The sequence below is a fragment of the Pediculus humanus genome, genomic scaffold (genome assembly GCF_000006295.1).
Source record: "Pediculus humanus corporis 1103172108317 genomic scaffold, whole genome shotgun sequence".
Classification (NCBI taxonomy): domain Eukaryota; kingdom Metazoa; phylum Arthropoda; class Insecta; order Psocodea; family Pediculidae; genus Pediculus; species Pediculus humanus.
In genome coordinates, this window is record NW_002987886.1 from 109,727 (window position 1) to 127,489 (window position 17,763).

General features: G+C 28.9%; 5 protein-coding genes across 5 annotated transcripts in view; 2 read left to right on the forward strand and 3 right to left on the reverse strand.

Annotated features, from left to right (window-relative positions):
- The window catches only part of Phum_PHUM599500 (cAMP and cAMP-inhibited cGMP 3',5'-cyclic phosphodiesterase, putative), a gene marked incomplete at both ends in the record, with an annotated part of 3,478 nt that extends 792 nt beyond the window's left edge, over positions 1–2,686 (reverse strand). The window contains 9 exons of the mRNA XM_002432693.1: positions 91–246; positions 350–584; positions 676–800; positions 893–1,026; positions 1,191–1,351; positions 1,477–1,631; positions 1,720–1,893; positions 2,027–2,241; positions 2,308–2,686. Of these exons, the coding sequence (XP_002432738.1) occupies positions 91–246; positions 350–584; positions 676–800; positions 893–1,026; positions 1,191–1,351; positions 1,477–1,631; positions 1,720–1,893; positions 2,027–2,241; positions 2,308–2,686 (1,734 nt within the window). The remainder of the gene's footprint in view (positions 1–90; positions 247–349; positions 585–675; positions 801–892; positions 1,027–1,190; positions 1,352–1,476; positions 1,632–1,719; positions 1,894–2,026; positions 2,242–2,307) is intronic.
- A 699-nt stretch (positions 2,687–3,385) lies between these two features.
- On the reverse strand, positions 3,386–4,378 carry Phum_PHUM599610 (uncharacterized protein; the record flags this gene model as incomplete). The annotated part of the gene is made up of 3 exons (XM_002432694.1): positions 3,386–3,476; positions 3,573–3,939; positions 4,060–4,378. 3 exons carry the CDS (start codon positions 4,376–4,378, stop codon positions 3,386–3,388), a joined length of 777 nt encoding a protein of 258 aa, XP_002432739.1.
- A 380-nt stretch (positions 4,379–4,758) lies between these two features.
- Positions 4,759–5,646, forward strand: Phum_PHUM599620 (40S ribosomal protein S30, putative; the record flags this gene model as incomplete). Its single annotated transcript, XM_002432695.1, has 2 exons — positions 4,759–5,100; positions 5,641–5,646. The coding sequence occupies 2 exons, from the start codon at positions 4,759–4,761 to the stop codon at positions 5,644–5,646; spliced, it is 348 nt and encodes a 115-aa protein (XP_002432740.1).
- Positions 5,647–6,082: 436 nt separating this feature from the next.
- Positions 6,083–7,237, forward strand: Phum_PHUM599630 (Smad nuclear-interacting protein, putative; the record flags this gene model as incomplete). Its single annotated transcript, XM_002432696.1, has 2 exons — positions 6,083–6,340; positions 6,638–7,237. The coding sequence occupies 2 exons, from the start codon at positions 6,083–6,085 to the stop codon at positions 7,235–7,237; spliced, it is 858 nt and encodes a 285-aa protein (XP_002432741.1).
- A 1,028-nt stretch (positions 7,238–8,265) lies between these two features.
- On the reverse strand, positions 8,266–16,914 carry Phum_PHUM599640 (tyrosine-protein kinase, putative; the record flags this gene model as incomplete). Its single annotated transcript, XM_002432697.1, has 22 exons — positions 8,266–8,284; positions 8,329–8,581; positions 8,657–8,817; positions 8,894–9,085; positions 9,164–9,402; positions 9,489–9,683; positions 9,763–10,082; positions 10,167–10,622; positions 10,695–12,306; positions 12,385–12,651; positions 12,722–13,275; positions 13,350–13,676; positions 13,762–13,951; positions 14,029–14,229; positions 14,312–14,954; positions 15,045–15,254; positions 15,333–15,639; positions 15,723–15,842; positions 15,917–16,064; positions 16,255–16,485; positions 16,560–16,780; positions 16,869–16,914. The coding sequence occupies 22 exons, from the start codon at positions 16,912–16,914 to the stop codon at positions 8,266–8,268; spliced, it is 6,912 nt and encodes a 2,303-aa protein (XP_002432742.1).
- Positions 16,915–17,763: the final 849 nt, after the last annotated feature.

The window sequence follows — 17,763 nt, forward strand, 5'->3', positions numbered from 1 at the left end:
ACAAAAAAAAAAAAAAAAAAAAAAAAACCACATTTTTTTTTTTTAACAATGAAAATTAATTTATTCAAACGAAGTTAAATTGTTAAATACCTCGATCATTAATTTGCAAACATCATAATGATGATGTTCCAATGGTGATTCCCAATAGAGTTCGGAAAGCCAATGATTAGTTATTTCTAAAAAATTATTTGTAAATCCAACGTGATCGCTATCGTGACAAATTGTTGCAACTAATAAAGCAAGAATCTAAAAATTTATTTATACTATTAAAAGATTCTTTAAATAATAAGAGTATTATAATATAAATTTTTTTTGTATTCGAATGACAAACGACTATAATTAAAATTACTTCTAACTTTGTAAAACTTTCTTTGTTCCGATTTAAAATATTAAATATACAATGACAAACTGTAAAAGCATGAGAAAAATTATGATAAGGATTATCACGATATGATTTTTTAACAGTTAATATAAATTCTGTGAGTTTATAAAAATCGAAAAATTGTTCTCCAAGAAGGTAAGTAAACATGAAAACAGCATAATTGGGAGCTTTATTTTCTTCACCAGTTATTATCCAACTAAAACTAATAAAAGAACCAAAATTTTTTTAAACTATCATTATCATCATCATGAATAATTACAAAAGAAAAAAAGAAAGAAAAGAAAATTACTTACTTGAAAAATTCTTGTGGTAAATCTGATTTTTTTAATATTGGCATGTAACGTAAAAATTTTAAATCGTCTACGCAAGGTTTCATTTGAATTTTTAATAATTCTTCAAATCCAATGCAACGAAAATTCTAAAAAGAAATTAAATTTTATGAAAATATGATTCGAAAGTCATAAAAGTGAAAATTATTTAAAGAAACAAACGCAAAAACAAACAACTTACATATTTTTTAATAATATTTTTAGAAAAATTATGCATGCAAGCCAAAGCTGCATATATTGCTATATTTTTTAATAATATTTCATCTTTTTCATTAAAATATGATTCCTGTAATTTGTTCATTAATTGTAAAACACCTGATAATGATAAAAAAAAAAAAATTTTAATGTAAGGTACATTAATACAAATCGAATTTGAATTTTAACAACTTTGATAGATATTTATCTCTACATAAACTCTACATAATCTGACAGAAAAATATAATGAAAAAGTATTCATTTTAGGAGAAACAAATATTTACCTAAAACTCCTTTATTTCCCATCAGTGGTACACATATCAATGATTTTGTTATCGAACCGAAAAAATCATTCGATTTCTTATATCTGGGATCATTAAGAGCGTTTTCTATATTAATTAATACTCCTTCTCTTGCAGAAGAGCTAACAAATGATGCTGTATTCCTAGCAAATCTACAATTGAAACAAATTTTTTTTTTTTTTCTTTTTTATTCAATTTTTTATTTTATTTAAATTTAAAACAAATCATTTGTTATATAACAAAAAAAATACTTAAAATTATATATGACCTATGTTTGTTTTTCTTTTTCAGAGTGTAATGAGATGAAACCAAAGCTTCTTCGTAAACATCAGCAATTATATCATTTTCATAACCTTCACTTATTTCTTCATCCATAATATAAAATGTTCCACGTTCAGCTTGTACTGATAATTTAGCACATTCCTGTATAATATGCCTTTAGTTTTTATCCATAGTTTTCAATGAATGAATAACCAGAGGAAAATTTGTTTTAAAAAACTTGAAAACTTACTATAATGTGAGATACAAATTTATCGAATGGCAGATCTTCAGCAAAAAATAATTCAATTAAAGACAGTAGATAATTATTTAATTCGATTTTTTTTAAAAGAAATAATCTTTCGTTGTTTTGTTGTATTGCAGCACCCATCCAACCCGTCATTGATACGCATATTTGTAAATCTACCTTTAAAATAAAAACAATTAATAAGAATAATCCATTTTTTTTTTTTTTTTGTTAAAATTTGACATTTGAAAAAAGAAAAAAAAACTCATTTATAGTAATTTAATTTAAAAAAAAATTAATTTTTTAAACTTACCGCAGAATAAGAATCCTGTCTATAATCGCGAAAAAGTTCGATGACTGCAATACATTTTCCGTTAACCGTTGTAAGAATTGGAACGCAAAGAACAGCTTTGACATTTTTACGAGCGCCTGGAATACCTAATGGAAACCTCGTGTCACCCCAAATATCATCAACGATTACAAACTCTTGAGAATAAGCAACATAAGCTGCGACAGTTTTCCCAGGTTCTAAAAATACGTTGAAATAAAAACGGTTCGATTATGAAAAAAGTCGAAAAAAAAAAAAAAAATTACCTATTTTGTATATAACCGTGTGTCGGCCATTTCTCGGCATATATTTTGCATTTAAAATTAAATTTTCACCGCAATCGTCAACTAAATACGATGAAGCTCCCCATGATTTTGTTACCTCCCTTAATATTTCACATGTTTCATTTAGAACAGTTGGCACTTCGAGAGTATCTTTGCAAAAAGATTGTAATTTAGCAATAACATCCTTTACTTTTGATTTAAAAAATGCTTTTTGATATTGTTCAGAAAGTATATCTTCGGTTCCTTGTTTTTTAACGCGTTTTAAAAAAGGCGCTAATGCTTTTTTTGCCGCTTGATCGGATAATTTTTTCGCCCTAGAAATTCTTTTATCATCGTGAAATTGTTGAGAATGGGAATTCATAATTTAAAAAACTGAAATAATTATAAAAAAGTTATTAGTTTAAGACGCCATTTAATTTTTAAAATGGCGCACATATCAATCAATTAAAATTATTATTATTATTATTCATTAAATTACTTTACAAAAAAAAAAATTATAACAAATCAATCTGATTTTGTTTAATCAGCTAAAAAAAAATACTGATTAAATTATTATCATATTAAACAATTAAAAAAATAAGCATTTTTTAAAATGTAAGCATTGTGGTATATATAAATCTTTAAATTATGTAATGTAAAAATTTTAATCGAGATTTCATTTATTTTATAAAAAAAAAAAGTATTGATAAGAAAAATGCTGATTAAATTCAGATAACAAATATAATTTATTTAAATTATAAAAATAATAATCGTTATATAATTTACTTTAGAAAATTAAATATTGTACATGAAAATTAACTATAAATTTTTTTTAATATCCAAATATTAATAATAATATATGGAGTAAAACTCCGACAAAAAAAAAAAAATGAAGAAAAAACGATAAAAAAAAAAAAAAAAACAATAGAGGCAAACAATAGAAAAAATAATAAATTTTATTTTTCACATTATAATTAAATAGAACATAACATTAGTTTGTTCTTAATAAATAATAATAATAATGAGCCAAATATGTACAAAAAAAAAAAAAAAAAAATAGGAATTTTTGGAAACGTAAAAATTATTTTCCAAATCGTTGATTACATGATGAATATTTTTCTAATATATCGACAAAATCTGTTATCTGAATATCTTTCAGACTTATTGTTTGCCTAAAAAAACAATAAAAAAAAAAATCATTTTTAAATATTTAGTGAAAAAATTTTTAAAAAGATTATAAGAGATAATTAAATAATTATAAAACTCACAAAAATTCTGTGACTCTAATGTGCCAGGGTAACAACCCGAATGAACTATAAATTGTTCCGGAAATAACGACTAATTCAGGATCAGGAAGCCCACAAAGTTTAAATAATTCATTATTTATATATTGTTCATTTATGTCTGAAATACTTATATTATTGCAAGCGACATTTTTGCTTATTTCTTTAGTTAATTCGACAAATTTTCTTTTCCCATCTTCAATTGATAAAAAATTTAAATAAATTTTACAATTTATTTTTTGACCATTTTTCAAATTTTGTTTCCCTGAGGCTAATGACAAATAATTAGGGTTAATTTTACTTTTATCGATCAAATAATTATAATAATTATTCTGTTCATTTTTCAAGCGTCCTAAAAGACAATATTAAAAATTTAGTCGTTCGTAAATATTATTATAAAAAATCGTCGGAATTATATAAAAAAAATAAAAATAAATTTAAAAAAAAAAAAATTTATAAAGTATATTCTTACCGGTATAATCATAAAAACTAAGAAAGCTAATTTTAGCCGCTAAGCACCAAATAACAATATTAGAAAAATCTTTAAACGCTATACCATCTTCTCCCACAATAATAACTAAATGCGTAGGACACTTATTGAGTTCTTTCACGAAATTCGATACAAATACTTGAGAATCCAATACTTGTATTTGTAAAAAAAATTTTTTTAATTTTCTTCTAATTAGATTTTGTGCCAAATCAAAGTACAGCAAACCGGAATAAGCAAAGTGAAGGAATGCTAAAATTAACTGACAGAATTTAAATAATATTCCAGCTAGTAAATTAGACATTGTAAAAATCACTTGGATAAAAAAAATTTTTTAAAAACATTTTAATTTTTATTGTAAAATCATTTAAAAAATTCGAATTTATTATACTACTGCATACTATATTTACACGTTGACTTCCATTTTTACTATTGTCATCTCGTGATAATCTTAGAACGAATTTCCCTCTTTTAAAAAATTTTTAAGGGCCCTAAATATTAAAATGTTGGACATTCCGTTTCGTCCGCCATTTTGATATTTTGTTACTACTTTTACTAACACGTAATGTATCTTATGTATATTATTCCTCATTAATCGGTTTCATTGTTTTTTGTTGTTGATCACGATAATAATATTTTATTGTATTTTTAGGGGGTGATAAATTTATATTCAAATAAGACAAAATGCAACTACTTATTCGTAGTGAAAATACCCATGTGCTTGATGTCGAGCCTACCACCACGATTGGTATAGTCAAAAACCAAGTGGCCGCTCTTGAAAATGTCGATAGTGGTGAAATAACACTTTATTCGTGCAGTTCACCTTTGGATGATGGTGATTTAGTAGAAAATTTACAATCATCGGTTGTTGAAGTTTTATGCGGAGGACTTCTTGGAGGTAAAGTACACGGTTCGCTTGCTCGTGCTGGTAAAGTCAAAGGACAGACTCCAAAAGTAGAAAAGCAAGAAAAAAAGAAAAAGAAAACTGGTAGAGCTAAAAGAAGAATACAATACAATAGAAGATTTGTGAATGTTGTCCAAGGTTTTAGCCGCAGACGCGGACCCAATGCTAATTCTTAAATAAAAGAATTGTTTTAATACAATATTCTATGTAATTAAAATTTGTTTTCTTATTATTTAATTTTTATTCTCCCTAATGTCAGACACTATTGTTTACCCAACCTTTTTATCATGTATAATGTTGTATTGTTGTATGACTTAACATTTTTTTATATACATGAAGTAATTTTTGCTATTCGCTACTACGAAATTTAATTTTTAAAAAAAATTAATAAGCCAATAACCAATATTATTTAATTTATTCGATCAAAAATCTTACATATAGTACTTGTAAAGTTTATTTACGACAATAATTATCTTAATTTACTGTACTATAAATCATGATTTATTACTTCGATTCTCAACTTGAAGTTTTCAAAAATCTTGTTATAGAACAAATTTCCCGTACGATAAAAATTTGAAAAAAAATTAGTTATTTAAATTAAATTGGTTATTTTATTAGTTCACGGGAAGTAATTTAAATTTATTTTTATGACTATTTCAAAGATATAACTGTATTTCGTTGTGAAAAAATTGTCATTAACTTTACAAAAAAAATAATTTTTTATTTAATTAAAGTACATTATTGAAATTAATTTTAAAAATGCCTCTTAATTTGACTTGAGTAATGTCGTTTTCGGGGCCCTAAATTTTATGACATCAACTTCACGCCATTTTACTTAAATAATAAATGCTGTTTTGTGAAATAAGTGTACGTTTTATTTAGAATTTTTTAAGATTTTCATTACATCTCTTAAAAAAATTAAATATTTAGAAATTAAATTTAACTTTTAATTGAGTATTGGTGATAGTTTTGATTATTTTAATAATTTTTATCCGATAAAAAAAAACGTATTGTTTTGTTATCCTCGTTTTTTTTTTAGTAAACTTTTTAAGTTGCATCATCTATTGTCCTTTAAAAATAACATTTAATAACTATAATAATTCAATGAAAAGGGAACACAAGTATAAACGACGTCATGATTTCGATTATGACGACATTGGTAACGACAAAAATTATAGTGATTTAAGTGGTAAAAATGATGATGCATCTAGGAAAAGGTTCAAACATTCCAGGAGAGAAGATAGGAGACATAGGGATAGGTATAATGATAGAAAACGTGAAGAAGAGAAATTACGTGATAGAACAGAGTCGAACGAGAGTTTTTCTGACAATGTAGACCACAGAACTAAAAAACATTCTAGGGTGACTATAAAAGAAGAAACTGATGATTCCCCTGATACGTAAGTACTACTTTCTACTACATAAAGATTTAAGTACTATTTTATAACATTTTTAGTTAATAAATTTAATTAAAACGCAATTTAAATTTAGAAATCAATAAAAAATCATTATGTGTATGAAAAAGCTATTAGTCATTGAAATTTCCATTGACATTAATAGCCTTGGGTTATTTCGATATAGATTATTATATATCATTTTTATCATAAAGATCAGTAACCATTTCCCTGTAAATTTATCATTTGCAGAAACAAGCGACAGCACAAATCAGATTATAAAAAAGATAAAGAAGAACATGAATGGGGGGGTAATAAAAGTAATAATAAAGGAAAATATGCCAAAACAGAAGTTCAAAAACCAAACTTTGGTCTCTCTGGTAAGCTGGCAGAAGACACGAATATATTCAATGGGGTCGTTATTAAATATAGTGAACCGCCTGAAGCGAGAATGCCGAAAAAAAGATGGAGATTGTATCAATTTAAGGGTGATGACACTCTACCAACTTTGTATATTCATAGACAAAGTGCTTACTTACTTGGAAGAGATAGAAAAGTTGCCGATATCCCAATCGATCATCCATCTTGTTCTAAACAACATGCAGCTCTGCAATATCGTTTGGTGCAGTACAATCGCCCCGATGGCAGTGTTGGAAAGCAGATCAGACTTTACATAATTGATCTGGAATCAGCGAATGGGACTTTTATTAACAATAACAAAATTGAGGCAAAAAAATATGTAGAATTATTTGAAAAGGACGTTATTAAGTTTGGTTTCAGTTCGAGGGAGTATGTTTTATTACACGAACACAGTAAAGATGAAGATGCAGAAGAAGAAGAAGAAAATAAGGAGGAAGAATCATAAAAAATATTAAATTAATTTCTAATAATTTCTGATCAAATAATTACTATAGTATCGATTACAAATGTACGTTTGTAAAAAGACTCTACGAATATGTGTCAAAAAAAAAAAAAAAAATGTGGAGAAAGTAATGTTCGTCACTTGAAAAAAAAAAAACATTTTAAAAATATCGATCATAATTTTCATTTTTTTTTTTTTTTTTTTACGATTTCGTTAAGTGATTTATTAAATAAATTATTAACACAATTTTTTAATAAATCTATTAATGAAATGAAATCCGAACAAAAATCATCATTATTATTATTTTTTATTTTATTTTTAAATGAGAAAAAATAAAATTAATTTTTTAAAAAAGGAAATATTATTGATTTTATTAACCTAAAATGTCCGAAAAAATTATTAATAATAATTAAATATTAATAAAAATTTACAAAATAAAAATTAATTTAATTTCAACTTACAAAGATAATCAAAGAGTTGAAAAAAAAATGTTCGTTCCGTTATTTCGAGCGTCGTCCATACTAAACATTTTGTCGCATTATTACAAAATTTTTAAAATTGCGACAATTTTCTTTCAAATTAATTTTAAAAACAAATGATTTAACCAATAAACGTATCGAGATTACAAAAAATAAAAAAAAAGTAAAATTTTAAAAAAAAATTTTTAATACTTTATTAATTACATTTTATTATTATCGCATAAATTATTTTTACACGAATATTATATTTTGTACATAACAGGTATATAACCATTTTAATTATTTAAATTTTTTAACCACACACACACAAATATGATTCTTATGAATTTTTCCTGATTATTATTATTATTATTATTATAGTCATCCGTTTATTATATATATATATATTTAAAGCTATTTGCCAATATCAGTCTTAACCATTCATTTTTAAAATTTTAACCATTTATTTATTAATTTTAAAACAAATTAAAAAAATTCACACTAAGATTAAAAATTTTGCATCACACATTCTCCCGTGATTTAATAATATCATTTTCACTTTTTTTAATTAAATTATCCTTTCCGTACGGTTCTGATTTTATATATAAACAATTACTAATCGATTCACTTTTTAACCGCGTTGTAATGTTGGCTAAATCGTCAACGACCCGCGAATTATCTATCGTTGAAAACGTCCTCATTTTATTTAATTTATTATTATGACCGGAAAACCTTGGAATTTCATATCCGTCTACATCTTGTGCCTCTTTCTCGTAAATTAATTCAAGATACCTGTGAGGTTCGGTTCCTGTACCAGAATTTGATTTATGCGATTCGTATATTTCTTTAACATCTCCATCTCGACTCTCATCGTTTCTTACGTCACAATCTGTTTGAATTAAAACTATTATTATTATTATTATTTCCGTTGTTTTCTGTTTGTTTTTGTTTTTATTTGACTTACTCTCTCCCGATGTTGCATCCGTGGGATTAATAACGCATGTATCCGTTATAAGAGTAAAATTATCCGTTAATTCTTTTAATCTCGTTAGAGCTTCTAGACAATGTTTAAAAGTTGGCCTATTTTCCGGATTAAAACTCCAACATTTTATCATCAATTGATGCCTGTTCGAAAGAGTTCAAACGTTAATTTTCTTTTAAAATTTTCCCGTCGGTAGTATTTATAACGAATTAAACTTACAATTCTTCGGGACAGTTACTCGGCCTCTCTAATCTTCCTCCTGCTCTGACATAATGTAAAACTTCTAAATTTGTCCTTGCAGGATAGGGTTGTTGACCCAACGTCATTATTTCCCATATGAGAACACCAAAAGCCCAAACATCAGATTGAGAAGTGAAAACTCCATCTACTAATGATTCCGGAGCCATCCATCTATGCATCACGAGTATTATCAAATTATTAAAATTTTTTTTTTTTTTATAAATAAATATACCTGATAATAATGCATACCTGACGGGTAGTAAACCTTCGCCTTCTTTTCGATAATAATCATTTTTATAAATATCTCTCGCTAAACCGAAATCGCCTATTTTAACTATCCTTAAATTGGGATCCGTTGATGAAACTAAACAATTTCTACAAGCTAAATCTCTGTGTACGAAATGCATTTCTTCTAAATATTTACATCCTTTTGTTACATCAACGCATATCTCAAGCAAATCTTTTAATTTTATTGAATTTGGAGTGTTCTGACAAACAAAAAAAAAACATTTTTTGAACTACCACACGTTTTTCAATCAGAAAAAAAAATGGTTCAAAAAAAAAAAAGACTAACAACTAATGGTCTGCTTGTGCGAAGATAACTTAGTAAATCTCCTCCTTCCATTAATTCCATTAAAATATAATTAGGATCGTTATCCAGGCAGACTCCCAAAAGTTGTAAAATATGTTCGTGTTTAAAATGACTCATTAATTGTGCTTCTTTTAAAAATTCTGATTTTTCTTGTTCCGTAGCACCTTTTCTCAATGCCTGAAAAAAAAAATTCATTTTGGTTACAACATGTGTTATACTTTATAATGAAACATAAAATAAAAAATATTAATCGTACTTTAATGGCAACTCTTGTATCCGTTGATGTCGTGGGTAATCCTTGTGCTGTACCCTCGTAAACTTCTCCAAAAGCTCCACTCCCCAAAAATTTCGTTAATTTAAATTGATCTCGACGAATGTGGGGTAAAAGAGAAATTTCTTCACTTATCGGCGGTCCCATGGACGGATCGTATAAAATATTCGCATTGTGAATAAAATTACCTCTTCTTGGTAATTCTCGAAGTGTCGCCAATTCAACATCCGTTTGTCCCAATCTATTATTTGTATTCAGTGTAATTATTTGAAGTTCTTTTTTTTCTTTTTCACGCATTTTCGAAACTATAAAAAAAAAAAAAAAAAAAATTACAATTAGTGTAGATTCAAAGTTCTTCTTGTAAATTAAAAATACTCGCGAATAATTACCACAACAAAATATAACAATCACGACGATACAACAGAAAAGTAATGCGGGAAGTGTCGTCCCCAAAACTAAACCTAATTCTTCTTGATCGGCCAACATGGCGGCTTCGGTAAAATCAAATGATTTACTCGTTTCACTAAAATCGCTCCAACCGAATAAATTTTTAGCTTTAACGCGAAATATATATTTCATACTCGGACTTAATTCATTGATTATCCAATAATTTTCTGAGCCGTTGTAATAAAGATTCCATTCTTCTAAGAATGCATTTTCCGAAGCTCCGATTAAATTTGAATAATTAGTTTCTCGTTTACGTCTCCATGTTTTTTTAATGAGGCCTTCCAAAGCGTAATAATCGATGGAAGCTCCGTTATCCCGTGATTTTTCCCACAGGACTTGATATACGTCTTTTCGAAGTTGTTGAATGACTGGAGTACCGGGACGACTTGGTCTATCACCTAAATGAAAATTATTCGTGGGTAAAAATTAATGTTTAAAAAAAAAACTATTTTTTAAAAATGGCTGCTCACCCAAAGTTTCGAAAACGAATCCTCTTTCTTGCGGCCAAACGTAGGGTTCTTTAGATTTGAAATAAATTATTTTGGCTCTAAATCGATATAAGGTTTTAGGTGATAAATTTTCAATGGAGTAAACATTGTCGTAATTCGGAGAAATATTTTTCCATTCCGCGGTGGTAGGACTTGAAAAAACCTGATATTGAATTTCGTATTGTTGAACGTGTTCTTTCGGTGGTATCCACGATATTTCCAAACTGTACGAACTTGCTCTCTCCAATGTTATGTTGTTGGGTTTTTTAAATGTTTTTACTTCGACTTTTTCACTTTCACTGTACATGGAACTGTATTTCGAATAAGCTCTCACCCAAATTAAGTATGTTTGGCCAGGTATTAATTTTTTTATTATAATACTAAATGAAGAATTATTAAAACGATCTGTTTTTTCAACTATTTGTTCACCACTTTGCCTCACTCCGGCAACAATACCTTCAGTTCGCCAATGAACTTGATAAGAAACGGTTTTGTCGATTGATTTGTTCGGTGACAGCAACCAATTGACTTCGACAGTATTTGGCGTTAAAACCTTGGCACTCACATTTTGAGGAGAGGATGGTGCTCCGGCGAGTGTAGAGTATATAATTGGAGGACCCGTTATAGGTTCTTTTAAAAAATTGAAATAATTTCGTAAGGATATCATAAAAACATATGTTGAAAATGGTTCTAAATCGTTGATTTTAACAATACGTTGATACGTCATCACCGATTTGCATTTGAGAATGTCTTCGTTGCATTCGGATATTCCATCTTCGGTAATGGAATCGAAATAAATTATGTATTGCACAGATGGTAATGATATATTTTTGCATTCAATATTTCTTTCTGGTTGTGGAAGTTGTAGCGTTATCGAACTTACGGAATTATCTAAAAGAATTGGTATCGGAGCTACTTGTTGGGCCATTAAACAATTGACGGGGGGGAAAGGTTGGAGGTGGGAACCGACAGCCATAATTTTTTTAACTCCTTCAAGTGTAAACGTTTCTATTGAATTTTGCTTGTAAATGAATACAGAATCTTCTGTTTCGTTAGACCAGTACAAGTACTTATGATCCGTTGTTAAAGACGTCGGTGATAATTTTGAAGAATGAACCATGAGTCTACAGTCACAACCGTTGGGTTCCGTTTGATAAATATAATCTTGCCATTCGTTGCTATAAATAATAGCAACATTAAACGGATCTGTTTGATCAACGGAAAGAACTCTTCCAATTATTGGATTTTCGGTACAGGTACACTCGTTTTCATTTTTTTCATCAGGCATTGAAAATAACGGACTCAAATTAGAACCGTCAGTTCGACTTTGCATAAGATGTCCTCCTCCATCTTGATTAACCTCAATCCAATATAATAAGTTATTAAATGGCAACACTTCGATTTCAATAATTTGTCCGGTTCTTTTAACTATTCTATCAACGTGAAAAATTCCACTTTCAAGCTGAGTTAAATCCAAACGAAATATGCTTGATGTTAAAAAGGTTCCATCTTTATTTTCCAATTCCGACCAGTAAAGAAATCTTCCGATCCAATCAATCGTTAAACTAAGACCAGTTCCATTGAGTATATGAATCTGAAATTAATGTTTTTTAATAAATAAAACGACTCTTTTAAATTAAATTAAATTTTTTAATAATATTTATAAACTTACCTTTGATTTTTTTGTTCCATCAATTTTCATTCCAAATATTTCTTGCATATCATTTAACCAATAAACCAAACCTTCGTTACTGTTGAAAGTTATGTCATTTGGACGATCACCGCTGGATAATAACAAAGTACTTTTACTATCGCAATCAATTATTTTTACCGAATCTTTTGTTGTGACTAAAAGTAAGGGAAGAGGAGTTTCTAAATTTGTATTCGCTTGAACAGGTTTTGAATATTTTCCTTCTCCGGCTAAGGTGAAAGCTTTGACCTGAAATTTTTTTTTTTGAGTTAAATTTCGTCCGCAACTTTCCTTTCCCTCGGTTGTTACTTATACTCACTTGAAAAAAATATGTTACGTTGAAATAAAGATTATCTAATTCTAATTCTAATTTATCAGGTTTTGCGTAAACATGAAACACCCGTTCGCTGTTCTCGCCGGTATAAAAATATTTTATTTTGTAAGTAGTTATTAGACCGTTTGGTTGTTCCGGAGCATCCCATCGAAGCAATGCAGTAACTTTTTTTTCTCTCGTATCTATATTTAGTCGGTGAGATATAAAAATTCTAAGATTCGTCGGTGAACTCGGTAAAGATGGTGGAGATCTAATTTTTCTAATAACTTGCGAACTTGATCCCCAATAACTGAAAGCTTGAATGGTAACCCTTAACTCGGAATACGGAGGCAGTTCTTTTGCTCTGTCGTAAACAAGATAATTTTCTGCGACTTTAACGATACTCTCCTTAGAATTATCTTCGGTTTTTATATCGTAAAAAACTTGTCCGAAATTCACGTTGGTAACCGGATTCCACGTTATGTTAAAAGCTGAGGACGTACCTATTATACGAATCGAGATGGAATCCACTGGTTCAGGAATCACTTGTATCTCATCATCTAAACCGATAAATTATCCCTTTAATTTGAAATAATTTATTTTACAAAATAAAAAAAGGGAAAATAATCATTACCTTGTAATACGGGTAAATTGTGATCCATAACGGCGACCATGTTCAAACCGAGTAAGCTCATACCGCTAATAATGGCAGCATTTTGACCCGTAAGATCTCCAATTACAGCTTTCTTATTATCTTGAAGCCAAAGTAAATGATCACTAAAATAACAAAGTGGTCCCTGCATGTTGGGATGCTTCAAACCAGAAATTTTCAAGGGTTGTAAATCTTGTTCATTTATTCCATTCGAACGAGCCATGGGTGCTTTGTATAAATTTGATCCTTCATTGCTTCTCACAACCCAATAAACATGTCTGTCATCCAAATTAAGCGTTAGGCCCATAACTATACAAAAAAAATTCGATTGTGTAACAATTTATAAAATTTCATAAGAAAAATATAAATAATAATAAAAGATAATTAGATTCACCTTGTTTACCGGAAAACAATTCTGCTGGATAATACACTCTCCTACCATCACCATTCAATCTGGCACATTCAACCGTATGTCCGGTCGACCAATAAATAAAAGCATTTTCCGAATCTATATTTAATTCTTTAGCTATTGTTAATATCAATAATGGCTCAGGTGAAAATCCAGAAAGATCTCCACGTATAATCTTTAAATGAAAATTATCAAATTTTTTTTTTTTTTAATAAAAATTATTTATTTAAAAAAAAAAATAAAAATGCTCACCAATTGTTGTTTAGGATTCGACCAATATAATTTTTTTCCTAACCAATCAATAGCTATACTTCCAACGGAATCTAAATTATGTAAATGACCGTATTCGTGACTTGTCATATTATACCAATAAACTTTGGTGGTATTTGTAACTAAATATAATATATCACGATACCAGCAGATATCCACAAAATGATAGTCCCCATTGTTATTCTAAAAAGAATTTAAAGGTATAAAAAAACCATATGAGATCTATTCTTATAAATATTAAATTAATTTAATTCCAAGGTTTTACCTTAAGATTTTCGTGAGATATAAGAGTTTCAACTTCTTCGCCAGTGACATCAGATTCGAGTAAACCTTCCGCAGCCGACCATAAAATTGTTGGATATTGTCCATTAGGAGGTGTTTTTAATGTTTTCCCATGAAATCCGCTTGACCAAGGACCATTTCCGGATGAGGTGTAAGCGGCTAATTTTATAACGTATTCTGTATTTTCTTCAAGTCCGTCGATTGTGTAAAAAGTCGAATTGTTTATATCTCTCTCCGTTCTGATTTCTCCGGTTTTTTCGTTTTTAATCTGTAGCTCGTACGACCAATTTTGCCACGCTCCTTTTCCTTGTCCTCCGACCACGTGAGGAGGTTGCCAAGAAATTTTCGCAACATGGCCGCCTAACACCGCTTGAACATGAATCGGAGGATTTACTGGAATCGGAATAGGTTGCGAAGATGGAAGATCTATGTAAACACCGATATACGATCGATTTTTAGATCCGAGGTAGTGATTGTGAAAATACGTGTGATATTCTTCGTGATAATCTTCAGTTAAAACTTCTTCGCCATTAGTCCAATAAAATAAACCGTTGGCGAATGCTAAAGACAAAACGTTTTGAAAAAGTGGTTGTTGGGTGTTTGATCTCAAATCGGCAACTTCTCTCCTATTTATTGAAAAAAATTATTTTTTTTTTCAAAATGAATTTTTTTTTTTAAAAAATTAACAAAATGTAAAAAAAATTTTTTTTTTTTACCCGTCCAACGAAACTGAATAAACGGTATTTTTAAGATGGTTCGGTACCAATATGCAAAAGTTTACATGGTCAACAACAAAAGCTCCTAAATTTGGATCTTCTAAAATGAGATCGGGAATCACTTCATGTTTAATACCGTTACTAATATTGGCTAAATCTAAACGATAAAGACCCCCACGGTTGTGACCCTGAATGAGCCAAAATAGATATCTAAAGGAAAAATCAAAAAATAAATGTCTGTTTTGTAATAGTAACATTAATTATTATTATGATGAAAACAATATTTACCCGTTGTAAGGATCAACTTCAATGTGCAGTGGCTTACTGGTGATACCTGCCACAGCTACCGTTAGACCACTACCACTTAGCGAAGACCTAGCTATTTGCCACAAACTTGCTTTATTATGATTTACTTCTCCCAGTATGTATAGATGTTGATTGAGCCAATCAACTGATAAATCGTACGGTTTGAAAATTATGTCAACAGGAGTTAACAAATGTTTAGGTTTCGAATATTCTTTTAAGGTTGCCACCGATACGTAACCATCAGAATCAGATACGAAAAGAAGGTTTTTATTTACGTGGATGGCTATACCTGAATTTGTAAAAAATAATGCATGAAATTTAAAACATATCACTCTGGTGAGTATAGCATCATTATTATTATTATAATAATACCAGTGATTAAATTTGATGTTTTGTATATGACTCCAGGAACATCAAGCATCATATCTGCACCTTGTTTAATAACCCGATAATCAGAACCAAGGATTAAAATAGGTTGTAGTGCGTCCTTAACTGTAAAATTTCCTCTGTTAGTTTTATTTAAAAAAAAACAGGAATTAAAAAAATTGACCATGAATTATATATACCTGAAACTTCAGGAGGTGTTGATATTTCAGCTGTTGCTGCTGGACCCTCTCCAACAGCATTTCGCATTGATATCGATACAATATATTTACTGTTGGCATTTAAATTTTGAAACATGTAAAAATCTGTCGTTTTAGTGGCTTGAATATCCTAAAATAATATATATTAAATTTTTATTTAATAAAACTTATGGAAAGAATCGACAGTAAAGTACAGAAAAAAGGTTGAAAGTAGTAAAAGAAGAAAAAGAAGAAGAATTTAAAATGAAATTTTATTTTGTTTTTTTTTTAATAAATAATTTTCAAATATTAATTCATTTTTTGTTTTTTTGACACCACACCTCCTTAAGAGCCGTAAATTCTCCAACAAGCTCTAAAATATACGAATGTATTGGACCGTTTGGAAACGGTCCTGGTTTCCAAGAAATGGAAATCCTTTTAGAATCAACTGCTGTCACTCTAATAATAATCGGTGGAGAAGAAGGTACGCCTGCTGGTAACGTACTTATTACGACACTAGGTTCGGATACAATAGGTTCACTATGATGCGATAGAAGAAGAGCAACCCGAAACTAAAAAATAATTTTTTTTAATTGTTTTAATTTTTCAACAGAAAATTTTTTTGGAAAATTCTTAACAAACCAACCCTGTATTTCGTATAAGGTTGTAAATTTTCAACGAGTAAAACATTACTCGAACCCCAACTTTGATTTCTGCAATATTGCCAAGCTCCAGCATGTTCTTCATATCTCCATTGAACTAAATAACTAATTTCCGAATATCTGACTCTTTCCCAAGCTAAACTCAATGATGTTGCCGTTAATGTATCTGCCACTAAATAAGGAGCTGGAGGAACTCCTATTTCGTCTACAAAAATTTTCATCGATTTTAATATTTGGGGTTCTTTTCAATAATTAAATAAATTTTCACACTCATTATAAAAAAAAAAAATTACCTTTAAGTTTTTGAAAAAATTGATTTATTGCATCGTTACATCCCATAACGCAATGAAGTTCTTTTTGAGAAATAATATTTTGGGTACCGTTCTGCAAATTTTTTTTTTTTTTAATTTCCCATAATTTTATGATATTGATTTACATGAAATAAAAATATATAAAACGTTGACGGAAATGGAAAAACTAATACTTACGCAAACCGTTTGACAACTACTCTCTAGGGCTTTTCGCCAAAGAAGACAACCTTTGAAACACTGAAAAATAAAACAATGTTGTTAAACCATTAATTTTTATTCATGCAACAACCCCCCCCCCCCGATGAAAATTTCAATTAATTTTCCCGACAAAAATTTAACAGGTACCCAATTACAAAAAAAAAAAATAAAAAAAGCCCTTAAAGCATTTTTAAGGAGAGTTAGCGTATGAAAACATTACGCGTGGGCCCCCTTATGGGAAAAATCATCCCATATTTGTGTGTGTGCGTGTACGTGAGCTACATGTCTGAGGTTGCCACTTTTATTATTAATGCAATAAAAATTTGTGTGTGTGTGCGTGTGCGTGTGTGTATGTGTCTCAATAGATTAAGAAAATTCTAAGACTCAAAGCACGTGGCAAATAAAACAAATTTTTTTTTTATTTCTTTCTCTCTCTTCGACTCCTCCATCATCAATTGCTTTTGTTTCAACAGACTTTTTGCTGTTGAAAATCTTTTATTTAATTGATGAATGACAGTTTTTTATTAAATTGCGACTAAATTTTCTAGCCTATTTTTTTTTTTACTACTACACATTTCAAAAAGGTTTAAAACAGGTGCAGAGTTTTTTTTTGGAAACAAAAGAAAATAAAGTAGTAAATAGGGGGGGGGGGAAAGCAATAACATGTAAATTAACGTCA